Source organism: Rhinolophus hipposideros (assembly GCF_964194185.1).
Source record: "Rhinolophus hipposideros genome assembly, chromosome: X".
In the NCBI taxonomy this organism is placed as follows: Eukaryota; Metazoa; Chordata; class Mammalia; order Chiroptera; family Rhinolophidae; genus Rhinolophus; species Rhinolophus hipposideros.
In genome coordinates, this window is record NC_138046.1 from 108,405,245 (window position 1) to 108,425,389 (window position 20,145).

Genomic DNA, 20,145 nt, shown 5'->3' on the forward strand with positions numbered 1-20,145 from the left:
AGGGCTGACAATAACCTGACCCCTGAGAAGAAGGGAAGTTTGCCTCATCTGGTCTCCCAAGGCTGACAGCAGTGGAAGGAATCTGTGCTGCCCCCAGTTAACAGGTATCTGGTCCCCTCAGTCTTCAAGGCTCTCACCTTGACTCCCGACCACCGGTAATTCCTCCCTCTGCTGCGTTGAGATACTCCTTGATGAGGTCCCTCCCCTCTAGGAGACGCCCTGGAGGGAGGTGTGACTGGTCACCTCACGGAGCCCAGGTCTCCAAGTCCAACAATGGGACAGGGCTCTAGATTGCCCCCTCATTTCTGGGAAGGGTACGCTCTTTGTCACTTAGTGTCACTACCTTGACACTGTTAGCCCCTTGGCTGAATGGGGCTCCCCCATGGGTCCCAGAGTTGCAGTTCCCGCAGATCATCTCCTCCCTCAGAAACTGAGGGGTAACCTCAGTGTGAAAGCTCTACCTGGACGTCCAGGGCCGACTGCGGAAGCAGAACTTTGTGCCTTCCCCTCTCTTCTGGGGTGGATGGCTGCCTCATCCCTAATGCAGGATTTTTACCTGGATGGCTGCCTTGCGCTGGGCTGCCCCTCTCTGCTGGACAGCCAAGCTGAAAAGCAAAGCCCCATCTCCTGGAATCCCTCCAAGGAGAAGTCAGGTTGTCCCCCATCATGCCAGGCCTTCCCTGGGCCTGCCAGGGCAAACCTCGAGGGAGGGGCTGGGTGCAGGCCCCTCTGTTGTGTTAATCAGGGTCTTCACCTTGAGTGTGAGCCAATCTGGGGACTGTATCCTCTGCTTACCTGAAGGGATAGCCCTCAGGCCTAGGGGATAGCCTTCCTGGGACTTCCAAGACAGAGGTCAGGAGGAGCCGCGAATAGCCACAACTGTTTTCCTCTTTCAAGGGCTGACAGCTGGGGTGGGGCTCTATGGACCCCACTGCTCTGGTTCCCTTCTTGGAAGTGTCACATCCCTACCACATTGAGAAGTTTCCTACTGCAAACCTGGCAGAGACTGGGTCCTCGTGCCAGGAGTGATGTGACAGGGGCAGGTTGTGGCAAAACGCAGGGACCCCAGACGAGGTGCTGGGTTGTCAGAGAAAAAACAGTCTGATGGATTCCTTCTTTCCACTTGGCCTGTCATGTGACTTCTGTAGTGCCAGACTGACTTTTGCAAGGGGGGGCTGCCCACGTTGATTTTTGAGACCTCAATGTTTTGAGCTTAACTGGTTGTGCATATGTACGTAATCATACTGCCACTATTATTTCTTGTCTTCTTTATTCATCCTGCTCATTCTCATAGCGATACTTCTGTATCGCTATTCTTACTGCTGTGTGTATCCTATTCTAATCCCCTGCTCTCTGTACAGAGACCTTCCTTAGTCCCCTGAGATGCATTCCTGGAGCTCTGAGATGGAAATAGTGAATTAAAAGGCACGTAGTCAGACTCAGGCTGGTAGGATTGGAAAAATGTGAACTTCCCACAAATTCAAAACAGGGATCTAATCCGGGCTCGGTCACTTACCAGCTTTGTGAAGGTGAAAAATGTGCAAGTTATTGATGTCTAAAGGCAGTCCGGTAAGCCTTATCGTGTAGGAATGTTAGAACATACATACTGTATTATAGACGACTTGGGATATGGATTGGGATGTAGTGGGTCTTTAATGATTAGCCGCTATTATGTGTTTATTTTGAATCCCCAAAACAGTAAGATCCCATCAGAGTTTTTTGTTTCTTAAATCCAGCACATATCAAATAATACGCAATGATTCGCAACAAACTTTCTTTAATAAGCTAAGCATATCCACGTAGTTTTAACATTAGCAAAATAAAGACTGTAAGGTATAAGGCAAACCAATAATTGATCACAGTGAAATTTTTGTGTTTTAATTTCCTTCCTTCCCTTTAGGATCCCAAGGGTTTTATCCTTGGATTCTTTCACGTCTCCATGAGAATCCTGTTTCACTGCCCCGTTATCTCCTCTAGATCAGGAGCAAAATATTGAATATTTTCAAGTTGTTTTACAAATTTCAATACTGTAACATTCAAAGCTTTTCACCAGCAAACGCGTGAGAGCCATAGCATTCACATATTTATATTCTGAAAGTTCTACACCTTCTACTGAAAGAAACAACATTTGAAAACAACACTACATATCTATACCAGTCTATTTATCTGTCTGTCTGTTTTTACCTAGAGGTTACTCGTGAGGAAAATGGAAAAGCAGATTAACATTGTGTTACAATTATACTGACCTCGACCACAATTTGTCTTTGAAATTCCAAAACTGTAACTTTCAAACCCGTTAAATAGGAAGAATATGACAGGCACGTCATTCACATGTTTATAATTTGAAGGTGTAAAGCTTCATTAAAAGACATAACATTTGAAAAACATACTACGTCTGTTAATATATCTAATCTAATCTATTTTACCCAGAAGTTACTCATGAGGACAAAGGAAATGCAGACAAACACCGTTTTAAAAGTAAACTGGCCTTGATCACAACTTGTCTTATAAATTCCAAAAGTCTAAAATTCAAACCTTTAGATAGTTAAAAAATGTGAGAGCATGTCATTCACATATTTATATTGTGAAGGTTATAAACCTTCATTAAAAGATACATTTGACAAAATGCTACATATCTCTATAGCTATCTGTCATCTATCTATATCTCCTATCTTTCCATCCATCTCTCCATCCATCCATCCATCCATCCATCCATCCATCCATCCATCCATCCATCCATCCATCACTGTACCATCATTCTTTCTTTACCTAGAAGTTGCACATGGGGTGAAAAAGGAAATGCTCTTAAAAATCCTGCTTACAGCTAAACTGACGTTGACCACAGTTTGTCTTACAAATTCCAAAACTGTAACTTTCAAACCCTTTACGTAGAAAAAATATGACAGCCATGTCATTCACATATTCACATGTTGAGAGTTCTAAACCTTCTTTAAAAGACATCACATTTGATAAAATACTACATGTCTGTCTATACCTACATCTAATCTATTTACCTAGAAGTTAGTCGTGAAGAAAAAGGAAATGCAGATAAACACTTTGTTAAAAGTAAACCGTCCTTCACCACAATTTGTCTTACAACTTTCAAACGTTTTAGATAGCAACAAATGTGACAGCCACGTCATTCTCATGTTTATATTTTGAATCTTGTAAACCTTTCTTAAAACAAATAATCTGAAATTGGTCTCCGTTTCTATGTGTTTATCTATCTACGTATCGATCTAGTATCTGTCATCTATCTATTCTTCTATCTCTACCCAGAAGTCACTCATGAGAAAAAAGGAAAAGCACATAAACATTTTGTTAAAACTAAAGTGACCTCAACCGCCCACTACTTGACAGGCAGGCTGGTCTCTTCAACCCCGAGGTGAAAAGCCTGCCCCAGACCTCACTACATGTGGGAGGAGCCGTGCGCCGTGGCCTTGGAAGGCGCACGGGCCTTGGCAATACTGGCAGCCCTGGCTGCGGCTCTCACCTCTGCTCTCTCTTCCTCATCTCTCAAAGCCTCCTCGTACAGCTTTGGGAAGGCACTGGGGACGGTCTCTTTGAGCCTGGCCATAATCTCCAGCACTTTCATCTTGGTGGTCTCAGCGTGGGCTCTTGGGCCCCACAGGAACTCATAGCGTGGAGGATCACTGCCGGGCACCTGGCGGTACTCCAGGTACTTGGGCTGCACTAAATCTTTGATGATGAGCTTCTTGGGCTCCCCGAAGATGGCATGCCTCCTCCCAGCGTAGACGCCCAACACGCTGAGTGATTCCCAGACCTCCTCCTCGGTGGCGCGGTTGCCCTTCAGGAAGATCGCGGCCAGGATGTTCATCAAGAGACCAATCTTTGGGACACTCTTATCCCTGTTCAGACTTCCCTCACTGGGGAGATCCAGAATGGTGATGAGGGCATAGAAGTGATTGCCGGGGTCGACTTCCTTCACCTCAAGGCCAAAGACCAGCTCCATGTGTTGAGAGGCTCTCCTGAGGATCTCAGAGAACTGCTCCTTGTACTTCTTTTTGACCGACTTCAGCATTTCTGCCTGTGTAATGCACTCACCCATTTTATACTTCCCCAGCAGGAACTTCACCAGCCTGTGTGCCTTCCTGGTCAGAGGATCTGGGGGAGCCGACCGAGTGGACAATGCCACAAGGGAGGTGCTTGGGCCCTCCTCAACTTGGCTCTGGGCCCCTCCATCAGAACTTGGGAATGACACACCTGCCTCAGGAGGCCCAGCGGCTGAGGCTCCCTGAGGTTCCTGGAAAGGGCCAGGAGCAGGGCAGCTTTGGGGAGAACCCCCAGAATCAGGAGAAGTGGGGCACTCTTCTTCTGCTGCTGCAGCGGCCTGACCACCTCGGAGACTCTCAGTCTCAGCTGCACCCTGGAGACGTTTACTCTTCTGACCCCGAGGCATGATGACACAGGTCAGGCACAGCGGGCACCGGTGTGGGCAGAACAGGTGATGCCAGCACCTGGAGGAGGGAGAATGAGATGGTGTGTGCACCTCTGCAGGGAGATTCCACCTTGGCCTTAACCAAGGCCGCCTCTGCAGGTCTGAGGGCCGTCAGGGCTTTCGGGGACCCAGGGGGCTCCTCTCTGATTGGCCTGGGTCCTCAGAACCCTGCAAAGCTGCATGGAGAGTACCTAGGACAGAGCCATACACCGTGCCTCGAGTTACTGGGGTGACGGCAGGGCCTGGCAAGGGGAACCTTGTGTTCTGGGTTTGCGATGTGCTCTCAGTTCACATTCAGGATCATTCTGTGAATTTTGGCCAGGCACCCCAGCCCCCCATCTGCTCTGCCTCTCTCCAGTAGACCCTTCAAACCCAGAATCGACATATCCCTGGGGCCCTCTTTGACCACAGTACTTAGGGATTGTGAGGTGTCCTCTGTGTCTGGGGTGAGTGGTCCCCACAGTGATCATGCTCCGTAGCCTGACTCTCCACTGACCTGGAAATCCTCCCTCTGCTGACCGGCTGCCAGCCCCTTAGGCGCAGGCCGCCACCCCTAGGATCTCCCAAAGGAAAGTGAAAAAAGCACCATAGGCTTCACAGTGCCCAGACCCTGCTATGCAATGTCACCTCTGGTGACCCACTGCCAGCGCCTTACCCCCCAGCCCCATGACTCTCCCCGAGGGAAGTGAGAAGGCAACTCGGGACACCCCGCCCAGACCTCCACGTCAATGACACCTCTGCTGACCTGCTGTCGGCCCCTGAGGCGCAGGACGCCACTCCCATGGTCTCCGCAAGCAAAGTGAGAAAGCACCTGGGGCTTTACGCCCACCTCCACACTCCCATGCCAGGGTCTCTTCTGCTGACCTGGTGCCAGCAGCACCTTAGGCCTGATCCCCCACGCTCGTGATCTCCCTCCGGACACGAAGTGAGAAAGAACGTCAGGCTTTTTATCTGCCCGGACACTCCCGCGCCAGTGTCCCCTCTGCTGGCGTGCTGGCAGCCACTTCTGCCAAACCCCCAACGCGTGACTCCCCGCAATGCAAAGTGAGAAGGCACCTGGGGCTTTCAGTGTGCCGGGACCCTCCATCGGACCCTCCATCAGGTGTCCCCTAGCTGGCCTGCTGCCAGCCCCCCAGCCCCCCAGCCTCGGGCCCCCAGCCCCGTGACCTCCTGACCCTAAGTGAGAAAGCAGCTCCTGGGGCTTCACACCCACGCGACCCGTGTGGGGCAGCGATCCGCAGGCCCCAGTTCTGGGGCCTGGGCTCCCCGCACTCCTCACTGGGGGCCTGACCCTCAGTGTCTGGGGCCCGCGATGTCCCCCTCAGCTGAGCCCAGCCACAGTCCACCCGGCCCGGCCGTGGCCTTCATTGCGGGACCCGCGCGGGGACGGGACGGGCTGTGGGCCTAGCAGCCACTTTGAGGCCTCCCGGGAGTAGGGAGTGGGGTGGGGGTGGGGCAGGACACTGCCTGGCTGCCTGTTTCCAGAGGGGAGGGGTCGGTGTGGTCGGGGCAGGGCCCCGCACTTGTACCTAAGGACACTGAGGACAGCTGGTGCCCTGATGCCCACAGGATGACAGGCGGACTCCTCCTTCTGCTCCCTGCACCCCGCAGCGCTGGCACAGGCCTCACCGGGTGGGCGGGGCCGCCTGGCTCCCTGGCAGTGGGCGGGGCCACTTCCGGTGCGTGGGGCTGGGCGGGGCTGCGGCACGGGAGGGGGTGGGGGTCTGGGGGAGAGCCCCGCAGGACTGGCCCTCAGGAGCCCGGTCTGCACTCTCAGCAGGTCCTGGGGCTCCTCCTTCTGCTCCCCCGAGTCAGCTGGCCTGGGACCCAGGCTCTCTTGTCCCTCAGAACCCCCAGGAGGAAATATTTAGGGACCCGAGCCAAGCTGCCATGCGTGGGGCCGCCCATCACTGACAGTAATGGGTGACCCCCCCCCCCCGCCGTCCTCTCTGTCTTCCCTTGATGCCTTGTAGCTGCTGGGCCACCTCCCCTGTGTCGCCCTGCGGCCAACCTCTCACATCAAAGACTGCGACTGCCTGAGACTCCTGCTGCGTGTGCTGGTGCACCCCTCCTGGCCCTCCCTGCGTGAGGGCTCCCAGAGATGGCTGCAGGGTGTGAGAATCCTGGGGGCCCCCGTATTCTGAGGTAAGGAACTTGCACTGTACTGTATCATACATAGCAGGCCTGTAAGTCATCCCTTGTCTCACTTAAATCCTTCCTTTCCTAAGTTCCTCTAGAATCACGTGGAGAAAGTGGGGTGCCCATTAGCCTCACAGCTCTGCCGGGGGCCTCTGTTGGCTGACATCGGTGTTATTGCTGCAAGTTTCTGGACCAAATTTCTGCCCTCATGTGCAAATGCTGTGATAGTTGCTATTCTTGTTTAATCCACGCCTGAGCTTGTATTAAGGTGATGATTTGAAAAGCACAGTCCTCATCTACTAACAAAATTTCAGATGGTCATTGTACAACTTCTGGACTCACAGTGTCCCAAACAATTCAAACTTTCATCCTGATGTTACCCCATGGCCCTGGCACCTGGCTATGAGGCAGTGCCTCGGGTTCTTTCAGGGAAACATGAGAAATTCATTGTCCCAGGGCACACTGGAAGAAACAAGGCCCAAACTTTACAAACTTTCCTCCAACCATCCCTGTCTTCTACAGGCCTGTGTCTCCTTCCTGGCACGCTGCCAGCTGCCCCACACAATTACTGATTCAGTACAAACTTAGTGCTTCTCAGCGGTTTCTCATTACTTTTACTGCTATTGTTGTTGTTGTTGTTGTTGTTGTTGTTGTTTTTATCACTTCTTTAGTTTTTGAATGGTTGATTTGGGACCCAGGAAACAGCATTCAAAGTTTGGTAGTCATCTTGGAAACTATGGGTAAGGCTCTAAATCTGTAATTCATTTAAGAATGTTCATTTTTACAATATTCTGTTCCCCTGAATAAATATATTATACTGCTCTATTTGTCACTTTATATTAATACCTCTCAGTAAGCTTTTATAGTTGCATCCATAAATATATCGTACAGTTATGTAAGGTTTCGTTTTAGGTACATTTTAGATGTTGTTGCTGTTGTGACTAATATCTATTTTGAGTTCTGTTTAGTTATTTATTGTTTGTGACCAGGCTCCTGATTTTGCTACAGTGATTTTCTGTATACTATCTTTTTGATGTTCCTTATATATTTGAATATTGTGTTTACCTATTACTGTAGGTATTTAAATTATAGTTTCATATTGGTACTATTATCACGTGTTTCTTTTTATTATTCATACCTCTTATTTATTTTATTATTCTTATGCACGGGTATGTCTTACTGTACAGTCACATGCAGGTCTGTAGTATCATGCCTCTTCGTGTTTTTCCTGAGTTTTTGGGAATGCTTCTAATATATCACATTTATGTATATTTGCTGATGATTTTATGATATGGAAATTCTATTCTTATAAGTTTGCTAAAAGGTATTACCATGAATTTGTGTTGAATTTTCATCCAAAGCTTTTTCTTTCCTCCTGTACATGATCATATGCTTTCTCTCTCCTGTTAGTATAGTGAATTCTGTTCATGTTTTATGATGTGATATCTTTGCATTCCTTCGACAAGCTTATTTCTTATTAATGCACCACTATATTGCATATGTTATATAATTATTTCAGATACTCATTTCTTTTATCAGGATGAACTTGACTCTCAAGTTCTTTTTTCAGGGTATCCTTATCTGGTCTTTATATCACAGAAAGCTAGCCCGTTAGAATGGATGAATCATTTCTCATCTTCATGTGTGGTTTGGAAGAGTTCGTATAAAATTTTGATTCACCATTTCTTGTAAGGGGTTTCCAAACTTGGGTGGTCTGGGAACATTTTGAGGGTACCTTGCGTGTAACTGCAGTTTTAGTTTGTATTGTTAGATTAACTTTTCTATTTCTTTATAGACTTATTTAATCATTTATATTTTGCTAAGAATATTCCAGTTCAGTTGGATTTTTAAATTGAAAGGCATGCTATTTATAATAAAATTATGTTATGATTGAAATTCTCAAACATATGCAACAGTACAGAGAATAGAATAAGGAACCCGATATAACTGGCACTCAGCATCAACAATCCTCAATAGTAATAGGAAGAATCTTGAACAGATGAAGATTTATATATTTATTTGTTTATTGGTAACACTATTCCAGAGGCAACCCTGTGCACTTCCATTAGGAGATACATGATGTTTGCTCTCTCCTTCGTGGGGATTTTGGCAGTCATTGAGGATAATAGCCCTCATCCATTAATCCATTAGGGGCTGCAGAATGGTAATTTTATCATTCTTTTTGTTTATTAGCTAAAATTATTCTCTAAGTCAGATCTTTTCCTTATCTACCATTTATTCCCCTGATGCAATGGTAAAAGTATAGTATTCTCTTACAGCCTTTAAACCTCTTCTGAAGGTATATTTTGTAGAATTTTACTTAACTAACATCACTTATTTCTGCTTCTTTTTTTATAGTTCATAATACCTTTTTAAAATGTCATAGTAATGTTTGCAAAGAATTGAATTTCAGTAGTTGGTTGTGCTGTCTTTTAATTCATCATTTCTGCATTTATTTTCATTATTTCCTACCTTGTAATTATTTTGATATAGTATGCTATTGTTTTTGTAGCTGTCAAATCATTTGGATGTTTTAAACATGTCTTTTTCTGATAAATTGATTTAAGGCTAAAATGTCTGAGTTACGACTTGGGCTGTTTCCCACCAGTAATACTGTAGGACTTTATGTGTACAGCTCAAAAATTTTTAAAGTTCAATAAATATTTCCCTTATATTCTTAGAATTTTTGAACGTGCGTGTGCGTGTGTGTATACACATATATATGGGATAGAGTTAATTTTTTCCTAAGAATGAAAAGAGGATTTCACATGAAAAAAAGCAGTCAATGTAATTGGTCAATAGTAAGTCAGGGATTATTGAGAAAACAGAAATAACTCTAAATATATAACTTGAAGACTTGAGTGCAGGAAATTGGTTACTTTAGAAGCCAGTAAAGAGAGTTTAGTAAAACAATACTTAGCAACTCAAAAAAGGCTAGAGGAACAAGAAATACAGTATTCTTACTGAAGGTCCTTGAAGCCATGCACATAATGTAACCCTTGAAGGAGAAGCCACCTGCTTCAGAGAGGAAAATTCTGGGCATTTTTCATCCACCTGGGCACTTTGGCCACCTCTTGGCACTTCTTGGCTTAACTGATCTGACACCCAGGTGTTGGAGAGCACAGAGCATAACAAATGGGAGTCAGACATGTTATAGTAGAGAACAGAGCAGGGAAAGCGTGAGGAATCAAACTGAGGATAAATAGGTCCAGAGCTGCATACCTTGTGGACCGTTTAAATGTGTAAAAATCATATCTAATTTGATGCAGAATAGTGTTGTATAAAATTTGTTATTCCTGATAAAAGAAGATATGTTACCAGACAAGTAAAGGATACAGTATCTACAAAAATAATTAAAGGTACACTTAAATGAATAAAACTATTTAAAAATTGGTGAAAAGAAGATCAATACATAAACATGCATTTTGTTTCTGTAGAACAAACAGTATCAACATGAAATTAACAAAATATAACTTGTAAATTACCATAAAAAATACCTGGTGCCTACTATTATATTTATATTTATATATATAATATGAATAAAAAACATACAGAGGGTGCCAAAAATATATACACATTTTAAGAAAGCAAACTGTATTAAAATTATAATACTCAATATATACCAATAACAAAAGATGAATACAAGTCACATTTGACTTCTGCAGTTACAAGAGGTGCTCAACGTGGTTCCCATCAGTGTCCAGACACTTCTGATGACAGCGAACTACTGCTTGAGCAACATTGACCAAAGTGTCCACTTGTGTACATTTTTTGGCACCCCCGGCACATAGCTATTATATAAAGAAACTAATAAAAACCTAAGTAAATACAGAATTATCATATGTTCATGAAGAGGAGTACTGAATATTGTAAACATGTTAATTCTCCCCAAATTTAATCTACAGTATATGTTAATACTCATTTCCCCCAAAAGGAACTCAATAGGTTTTGTATATGAAACTTGACGAGCTGATTTTAAACTTTAAATTTACTTGAAAATGGTGATGAGCAGTCAATGTACTCTTTACAAAGAAAAAAAATATGAGGACGTAACCTATTAGGTATTAAGAATTATTTTTTATAAAAGCTATAGTAATTAAATTTTTGCGGTATATTTGCTGGTATAAGCAAATAGACCAATAGAACTGAATAAATGTCCCCAAACACCACTTATACATGGACCTCTGATTATTAAAACTACCACTGCAGAGAAGTAGAGAAAGAATAGTCTTTTTAATAAAGTCTGACAACGAAACAACTGGATATCCAAATTAAAAAATAATGCTACTAGAACGCTCTGTCATACTAGTCACACAATTCAGTTCTAGATGGGATTAAACACCTTCCTTTATATATATTATAATTTTCAAACTTACATCACATATGAGGAGAGCAAAAGGAATCCGTATATTCTGTCAATGAGAGAGACACCAGCATGGGTCAAGTAGGGCATTTGGAGGGAAAGGGCTCAAGGGAAATGGGGACATCAGTCAACTGATGTCAACTTATAGACTGCCTTGCCTGTTCACAGTAATGATTATTTCAAGTACTTTAAGAATCACATTTTACTAGGGGAAAAAAAGACGTTACTTGTTAAAATTTGGAAATGTACTGCTTGGACTGTTTAAGACTGGAAAAACAACGACAAAAATTCCACAAAGCTCTCTCAGAGGTGCTCATTTGTATAGTCCCATAGCAATTAGTTATAAAACAGGACCAAGATGTAATTACTAGTTTAAAATTGCAGGACTATTCATATTTAAGGGAACATTTAGGTTTTGGGACTGACTATCCTGAAAGAAATAAAAGAGTGGTATCGAAAAATATGTAATTAATACACAAGCAGATCTGTTATTTATGGATAAAGACTTCAGAAGACAGGTCTAGTGTCACTTATTAACTTTGGGATACAAGTTTCCTTCAGTCCCAATATATAGAGATAAATGAAGGTTGTCCATTATTCATAGAAGTTTAATTGACTGCTATAATAACATAAGTATTGAGTTGGACCAATGCCAAAAATATGTCCATAACTTGGGTTTGTCCTTAAGGCTTAAAACAATAGAGCCATGTACATAAAACACTGGAAGTTCAAACTCTACCCTTCAACAGGTGCCTTATAATAAGGTTTTGATACTAGATAATGGCCATGGGTGTCTTTGTGATTGACATCTGGGAAAAATTATTTGGGGAGATGGAGCAATTACTGAAGGGTCCAAGTCCTCATGTCAGTGTTATGTTACTTATGTGATTGAGGGAAACTCAGGAGGAGTTTATTAGGTCTTGCAATCTCTTAAATCTCTTTATTGAGAAAAATCTCTTAATTGAAATTTTAGATTATCAGGATCTAGAGTTAAGCTCCCCCTTGGGTTTGGATTGGGTGATATTTTATAAGGCACTACCAAACAATACTTGGATAGTTAATCATTTGAAAGTTTGAGCAGTAAAGCATCACAACAGTTTGTAAAATTAATGTATAATGAAGGAGAATTTTTGCACATTGCAAATCAGGAATCTGCTTTAAACATTTGGGATGGGTATGATATATTTAAAGGTTTTCCCCCAAGGCAAATAATGTACTTAATTTTTCAGTCCATCTACTTTAATTGTATAATTGCATTGCTTTATAATTTATTGTAGACTTACTAGATATTTAGATGGCTGCAATTTGCTCAGAGCAAGATAGGACCAGCAGTCAAAATAATTTTTAAAACTGTAATGTTACTCTTTTGCAGTAACGAAATATATTGTAAAGATAAATACAAGTTGAAAAAAAAATCCCAATGATTTTACTACTGAGTTCTTTCGTATTTCTAAAGAAACATCTACTCAGTGTCATGATATCCTGTTCCATATGATAAAATAAGATGGGAGATTTCCCAGTTTGTTTTCCAAATTACATAGCTTCTACTCTTAAACCTGATACACAAAAATGGGTGTATAACCAAGTTTGGATTCATAAATAAACTTATATTCTGAAGCTATTTAAATATTCTATTAAAAGGAACGTTTAGAAATTAACTAGAAAAAATATAAAGAATATAATTAGAGGAAGAAGAAAGAGAGAGAGAGAGAGAGAGAGAGAGAGAGAGAGAGAGAGAGAGAGAGAGAGAAAGAAAGAAAGAAGTAAATCTCCAAGATATCACATAAATCAAGACAAAATGATATAAATTGTGTCTCCTTTAGCCCAATACCAGTTTTCCACTACTTAGAACATTGACTGCTCTTTTCAACCACAAAGTAAAGAAACTAGTTCAGATGCATTATGGGTGGAAGAAGAAATTGGACATGGCCCTGGAACATGTATTATTCATGACAGTTAGTGCCAACCCTCATTACAACTCACTCAGGCTCTCTCGTCCTCATTTCTAAAAGCCTCTTCCTATTAATATGGGAGGTCAACTGTGGACAGTATAAGTGACCTTGCCCAAACCTCCAGGACTTCCATCTTTCTAGTTTTTGCACGGATGCTTAGATCCCACAGGAATTCATAGCATGGAGGATCAGGCACCTGCCGGTACTCCAGGTACTTTTTCTTTACCAAATCTTGGTGATAAGCTTCCTGGGCTCCCATAGATTGTTTCCTCTCAGCCTACACCCCATTATATTCAAGAATTCCTAGATCTGCTTGTCAGTTGGACAGTTGACCTTCATGAAGATCATGCCAAGGAGTGTCATCAGGAGACTGGTCTTGGGCAACCCCTGCCAGCATTCAAAGTCCCACGGTTAGTGACGTCCAATTTGATGATAAGGCCTCAGAAGTACTTGGTAGAGTCCACTGCATTCAAGTTAAGGCAAAATACCAGTTCCACATATTCATTGGCATTCCAGAAAGTCACAAAGAAGAGGTCCTTGTATTCTTTGTTGATCTTTTTCAGTGTGTTTGCCTTTGTAATGGGCATTCATTTTATATTTGAGCAAAAGGAACTGAACTGACAAAATCACCTTCTTGGTTAGAAGTCTGCATGAGTGCTCTCACAGAAATACCTACTAATTGTATGTGTTTGTGAGTATGAGTATATATGTGTGTATATGTCTTTCTGTATGTGATTTACTGTGATATTCACTATTCTATTTCTAGCCCATACACTATACGAGTATTCTATTAAAAGAATAATAAGGTTAGTACTCACCTCTAAAGGTTAGTACTCACCTCTAAAGAGGTTTCAGATGTGCTGTCTTTACATAACTCCATGGATGCTGGCACTTATGGTCTGTGGTGCTCTCAGATTCATGAAATGAAACAGTAGAAATTAATTGTCCGAAGACACACTGGGAAGATACTGGGGCAGAACTTTAAAAGTTTTTCCACCAATGATCTTGTCATATGCCTTTTATTGCAGGCTACAGGGCCAACCCAATTTCAGGACACACAGCTCACCTCCACCATGAAGAGTCCTTAGACCTGACTTTAGATCCTTAAAAGAAAACATCCATAAATTGTATTTCATCAAAATGAAAAGTTTTCCTCTGTGAAAGACACTGTTAAGTGAAGGAAAATACAAACCATGGACTGGGGGAAAATATTTGCAAATCACATATCTGATGAAAGATTTATACCTCCCCCTGCCCAACAAAAAGTTATCTAAATTTGACTGTAAGAAACAAATAATCCAATCAGAAAATGGACACAAAACTTGAACACATAGTCCCTAAAAGAGGATATACAGATAGTAAATAAGGATATGAAAGAATATTCACAATCACTATCCGTTGGTATAATGTCATTTTAAGTCACAGTGGAATCATACTACACACCTACTTTAATGGGTAAAATAAAAATTACCGAAAATATCAAGTGCTGATGAGGGTGTACAGCAATTTGATATGGCATTCATTGATGATAGGAATGTAAAATGGTCTGGGATCTCTGGAAATCAATTTACCAATTTCTCATAAAGTTAAATATGCACTTATGATAGAACAGGTCCCTTCTGAGCATATACCCTAGAAAAATGAAAATATGTGTTCACACAAAACACCATTCACAAATGTACATAGCAACTTTATTTTTAATGGCCTCAAACTGGAGATAACCCATATCTCCTTTAATGGATGAATGGATAAACTGTTGTACTGTTAGGGTCCGGAGTCAACCCCTCCTCAAGTGAACAGAAGTCACACGATAATGCAAGTCACACAGCGAGGTTTATTTCCAGCTAGCTGGGGTCCGAGTATCTGCCCGACGCAGCGGGTTTCAACAAGGACCCCAAACACTTAAAACCCAGGGTTTATATAGCATCTTCAAGGCACAGAGTAATTAAACTACAGGACTTACATAGCTTTGAGGAGTATGTGATAAACTGCAGGACGTAAAGGCACACAGCAATTAACTACAGGACTTACACAGCTTTAAGGAGTATATGATAAACTGCAGGATTTACACAGCTTCAAAGAGTATAAGATAAGCTACAGGGCCGCTTGTCTCCTCGCTGTCACTGCCCACATCTTGGAATTTACAGTCAGGTTGTGTTTACACTTAGGTTGTGTTTCAAGCCAGGGGCCGTTAACCCTGACCTTAAGATAGCAGTTCTCACTCTAACAGTCTCTTACAGTACATCCATGCAAGGGAATGCTACTCAGCAATCAAAAGGGATAAATTATTCATGCTCACAACTTTGGTGGATCTCAAGTGCATTATGCTAAGTGAAAAAGCCAATTCCATAAAGTTAAATACTTTTAAATTCCATTTCTATAACATTTTCAAATGGGAAAAAAATATATATATACTAATGGAGAATAGATTGGTGGTTACCAGGAATTACATTTGATGTAATTACAAAGGAGATCCACTAGGGAGTTTCTCTGGGGTTTGGGAAACTGCTATGTCCTTATCCTGGTAGTGGTTACAAAACTTTATACATGTGACAAAAGTGTACTTGGCTATATACTGAAGGAAACAAAACATAATGAAAAGCACTGATCGCATGTTTGTTTGAATCTGGTGATATCCAGATTTGATGGTAGTTTAATACTATTATACCAATGTCAATTTCTGAGTTTTGGGTAAATATACTACCGTGTTTTCCCCCAAATAAGACCTCACTGGAAAATAAGCCCTAGCCTGGTTTTTCAGGATGACATCCCCTGAACACAAGCCCTAATGCGTCTTTTGGAGCAAACCTTAGTATAAGACCCGGTCTTGTTTTCGGAGAAACACGGTATTACAATATAAACAGATTTCTTCCACTGAAGCTGTTGGTAAGGGCCACTGGAACTCTCTGTACTAGTCTTACACTTTTTATGTAAGTCTAAAATTATTTAAAAATAAAGCATTTTAAATAAACATTGCCACTTCTTGTACAATTATTAGTGTTTACCAATGTTCAATTCTTCTCTCCATACAGGACAGAATTTCTGCTATTTCAGTTTATTGAGCCACATGACAATAATATGCTTCTGATACACACAGTGATTTAAAATAAAATACAGAGCTAAGCAACGGTGGTGGGATATGAAGCTATTGTATGTATAAATGTGGCAGGGTAGTCCAGGAATAATCTCTGGGTTATGATTGGTGGAAAAGATAAAGCAACAGTCAAAAATAAATGATAGGGGGGACATCTGCTAAAGGGAGAATATACCAGGTTTTATAGCCTCAATCAGTGGTGGCCAGGCATTATATTTTGTTATTATGAAGAGAAATAAACCATAGTTCTTGTCTCCTTCCCTGTATATTAGTTTGACTCAGTTGCCACTTAATGCCATGTATCACCCTTCTCAGAAAAAAATCATCTCCACTCTACAGTGAATAGTGATTTACGCTGTACCACACAGATCATAGAATAACTTTGGGAATGGCTAATGCAGAATTTGTTTTTAAGTCCATCAAGTCTCAGTTATTACCTAGATAATAAAGACAGATAATATAATAAACATAACCATTATTATTATAATAAAAAGAGATAATAATATGACAATTTAAAAATAATAGAGAGCTCTGGATTCCACACATCCCTGTCATCCACAGTCAATTTAATAAGACACTGCCATCTGCACAGACTATAAGTGACTGCATTTTTGAGTCAGCCTCCTACCCCAGGAAATATCTGGTGGCAACATAGGCCACTAAAGATAGCCACAGGACACCTGCCCTCTGGTGTGCCAAGAACTCAGGAACCATGGAGGACAGTATGAGCTGGAGATATGATGTGAATCATCTTTTCCAGACATGTCCACACTGAGCCCTTTATCTGTAGAATCACTGAGGTAATTAACCTGAGGACATCTCCCCTCAATTTTCCCCTCCTTACAGTGGTAGCCCCTCTTCCACTGCTCACTGGTCCTCCTGGCCTGTCTCAACTGTCATCACTTACCAAAGCTGCCCACTCATATTGTCCCAAACTCAGTGGAGGAGGGTACTGTACACAGTGTAGAAATACCAGTCTTCAAGCTATCAACACAGCATCAGCCAAGAACACCAGAGTAGCCAAGAGACGTAGCTCTCCCAGCATCCAGCATCACTTGGTGGGGCTGAAGAGACGTCTATACTCTGCCTGACAGTGGGCAAGGAGGATTCTAAGGTGGGTATTTGGCATGCTTCCAGTCCTTTCCTCCAGTACACCTCACAATTTCCTGCTGCCAGTAGTAATTCAGAGATTTCCCACATCTATTAACAGCAGCTGTCTTGGACTTTCCACCCAGATTCCCTACCTTCTCTCCTTATGGTCCCTTCTCTACCTTATGCTGAACTCTAGGTCCTGAATGCTGGCTGCCAGCCTGCCCTGGGCTCTCTGGATGAGTTTTACCTGTGGTCTCTCATGGACGCAGGCAATTGCTCTGACCTCAGATCTTTACTAGCTAAGGGTGTCCTGCCTGGCTCCATTGCTCAGCGACTGATCATTCTGATCAAGTTGTTGCTTTTCAAAGTAAAGGAGGGATGTCTTGCTATATTTCAGAGTAAAGTATGCCTATAAGAATTCAGGTACTTAAAATATTAATGCAGAAATTAAGCTCTATATGAGTAAGGGGTTATTTCAATGTTATACTCAACCTATTTGGAAAAAAAAGGAAATAAAAATTTAAATAACAATGAGACATTATCTTTCACCTCAAAGTTTGACCAAAATTTAAGACTAATGACATAAAATGCTTATGAGAATGTAAGGCATTCACACACATTAATCTGAGAGACTATAAATTGGTATGGCATTTTTAGAACAGAAGTTCAGCAATATTTATAAAAATTTTCAATCTTTACACTCTGCCCACTTTAATCAAGTTTGCATTTTGCTATGTCTTTCTGACAAGAAAGCATGCATACATTTGTCCAAGATTTTGTGTTCGAAGATGTTGATTTCAGTTCTATTAATCATAATAACAAATGGAAAATAATTTACCTATATCCATCAGGAAGAGAATGGTTAAATTAATTGTTGCACAAGTAGGATAATCCTTACCTGTTCTTGGTGTTGGTTTTTGGTTTTTTTGGAGGGCAGATTGGAACACGATGATTGGAGTTCCCATGATATTTAATTAACGTCTTTTCGTAATCAAGACTTGCAACACCCTGCTTGTTCCCATCTGATTTTCCTGACGATCTCTCCTTTAAATGGTCAACGGGTACATGAAAAGATGCTCAACATCACTAATCGTCAGGGAAATACAGATCAAAACCACAATGAGATATTCCTTCACACCAGTTAGGGTGGTTATTATAAAAAACAAAGACAATTAAGTATTGGTGAGGACGTGGAAAAACTGAACCCGTGTACACAGTTGGTGGGAATGTAAAATGGTGCAGCTGCTTTAGAAAACAGTATGGCTGTTTCTCAAAAAATTAAAAACAGAACTACCATATGATCCAGAAATCTCGTTTCTAGGTATTTAACGAAAAGAATAGAAATCAGGATCTCAAAGCAATATCTGCATTTGTATGTTCCTTGCAGCACTACCCACAATTGCCAAGTTATGAAAACAACCGGAATATCCATCAAAGATAAATGGATAACGAAAATATGATTATATATATATATATATATAATATAATATAAAACATATATTATATATGATAGACATATATATATGATATATGATATATTATATATATATATATATATATATATATATATATATATATATATATATATATGCCTTAAAAGAAGAAATCCTGCCGTTTGCAACAATGTGAATGAACCTGAAGGACATTATGCTGAGTGAAAGAAACCGGCCACAGACGAACAAATACTGCATGGTTCCACTTATATGCGGTACCTAAAATCGTCCAACTCATAGAAGCAGAGACTAGAACTGTGGTTAACAGGGGCTGAGGGGAGGGGAAATGAGGAGTTGTTCCCTGGGTTTAAAGTTTCAGTTCTGCAAGATAAATTTCTTCTAGTGATCTGCTGTTCAGCATATAGCCTATAGTTAACAATATTGTATTATGCACTTCAAACATTTTTAAGAGAGTAGATCTCTTGTTAAGCGTTTTTACCTCAAATGAAGAAACCAGAGAGACACAAGGAAAATTTCGGAGGTGTTGGGTATGTCTAGTACCTTGATTGTGGTGATGAGTTCAAGGTGTATACACACACGTCCAAACTCATCACATTGTATGTATGAAAGCTTTGTATACGTATTAAAGCTGTGCAGTTTTGTATATCAATTATATCTCAATAAACCCACTTAAAAATGTATAGAGTAGTTAAAAGAGCTATCTGTGCTGTTGTGGAAATATCCTGCATTTCTTTTATTAAGTGACAAGGTCAAGAGGCATATCAATACGTACATTGTTGCCCAAGTCTGTTCAGATTTCAGTGTATTTTTATAGCACATCTATATATGGAGAAGCCTCAGATCAGCTTTAAAATGACACACATCAGATTGTTAATTGTTGTTGTTACCTCTGAGGAGGGCACCTGAATTTTGAGGAAACGTGGAGATTTTGATTATTTATCTGTATTGTTAGAAGTTTTTTGCAACAAGAATATGTGTACTATTTGTTTTGCAGTATTTAAATGCATCTAACCACAAAAATAGTAGCTGTGCATTACTCACATAAAGTAACTGCCAGCTGATGCAGGAGACAACATCTGCAAACCTGTAATGGCTTAAAACAACAAAAGTTAGTTTCTCATGAACATGAAATCTGCTGTAGATAGGCAGGGGCCTCCACTGTCAGACCACCCAGGTATTCAGGCTGCTCTCTTCAAGTGGTTCCACTTACCAAGAAGGAATCTGTGTGTTTGTTGCCAAGGACTTCACATCCGTTACCTACATTCCAACAGAAAACATGGCAGTGGCTGTACTGCCTCTCAAATACCTTGGCCTGGATGCGACAAACATTGTTTCTGTCATATTTCAATGTCTACCGGTAGTCATAAGTACAAATAGATTGGGAATGTGTAGTTTCCCGATCATCCCAGGAAGGAGAGCAAAACACCATGTAACTGAGCACATGCAGTCTCTCTCATAAACTGTTTACATAGTAGTTGCTCAATAAAAAGCAACTCTTAGAATTTGTTGTGAAAACAACCCTCTTCATTCTTGGATGGAGTTTCTAAGGAGACCAATTTGCTTTGCAATTCTCCAACTTTTTTCCCCCCAAT

General features: G+C 41.4%; 1 protein-coding gene across 1 annotated transcript; it reads right to left on the reverse strand.

The window, feature by feature from the left end:
• Window positions 1-3,409: 3,409 nt before the first annotated feature.
• Window positions 3,410-4,420, reverse strand: LOC308495164 (melanoma-associated antigen B1-like; the record flags this gene model as incomplete). The annotated part of the gene is made up of 1 exon (XM_081043088.1): window positions 3,410-4,420. One exon carries the CDS (start codon window positions 4,418-4,420, stop codon window positions 3,410-3,412), a length of 1,011 nt encoding a protein of 336 aa, XP_080899214.1.
• Window positions 4,421-20,145: the final 15,725 nt, after the last annotated feature.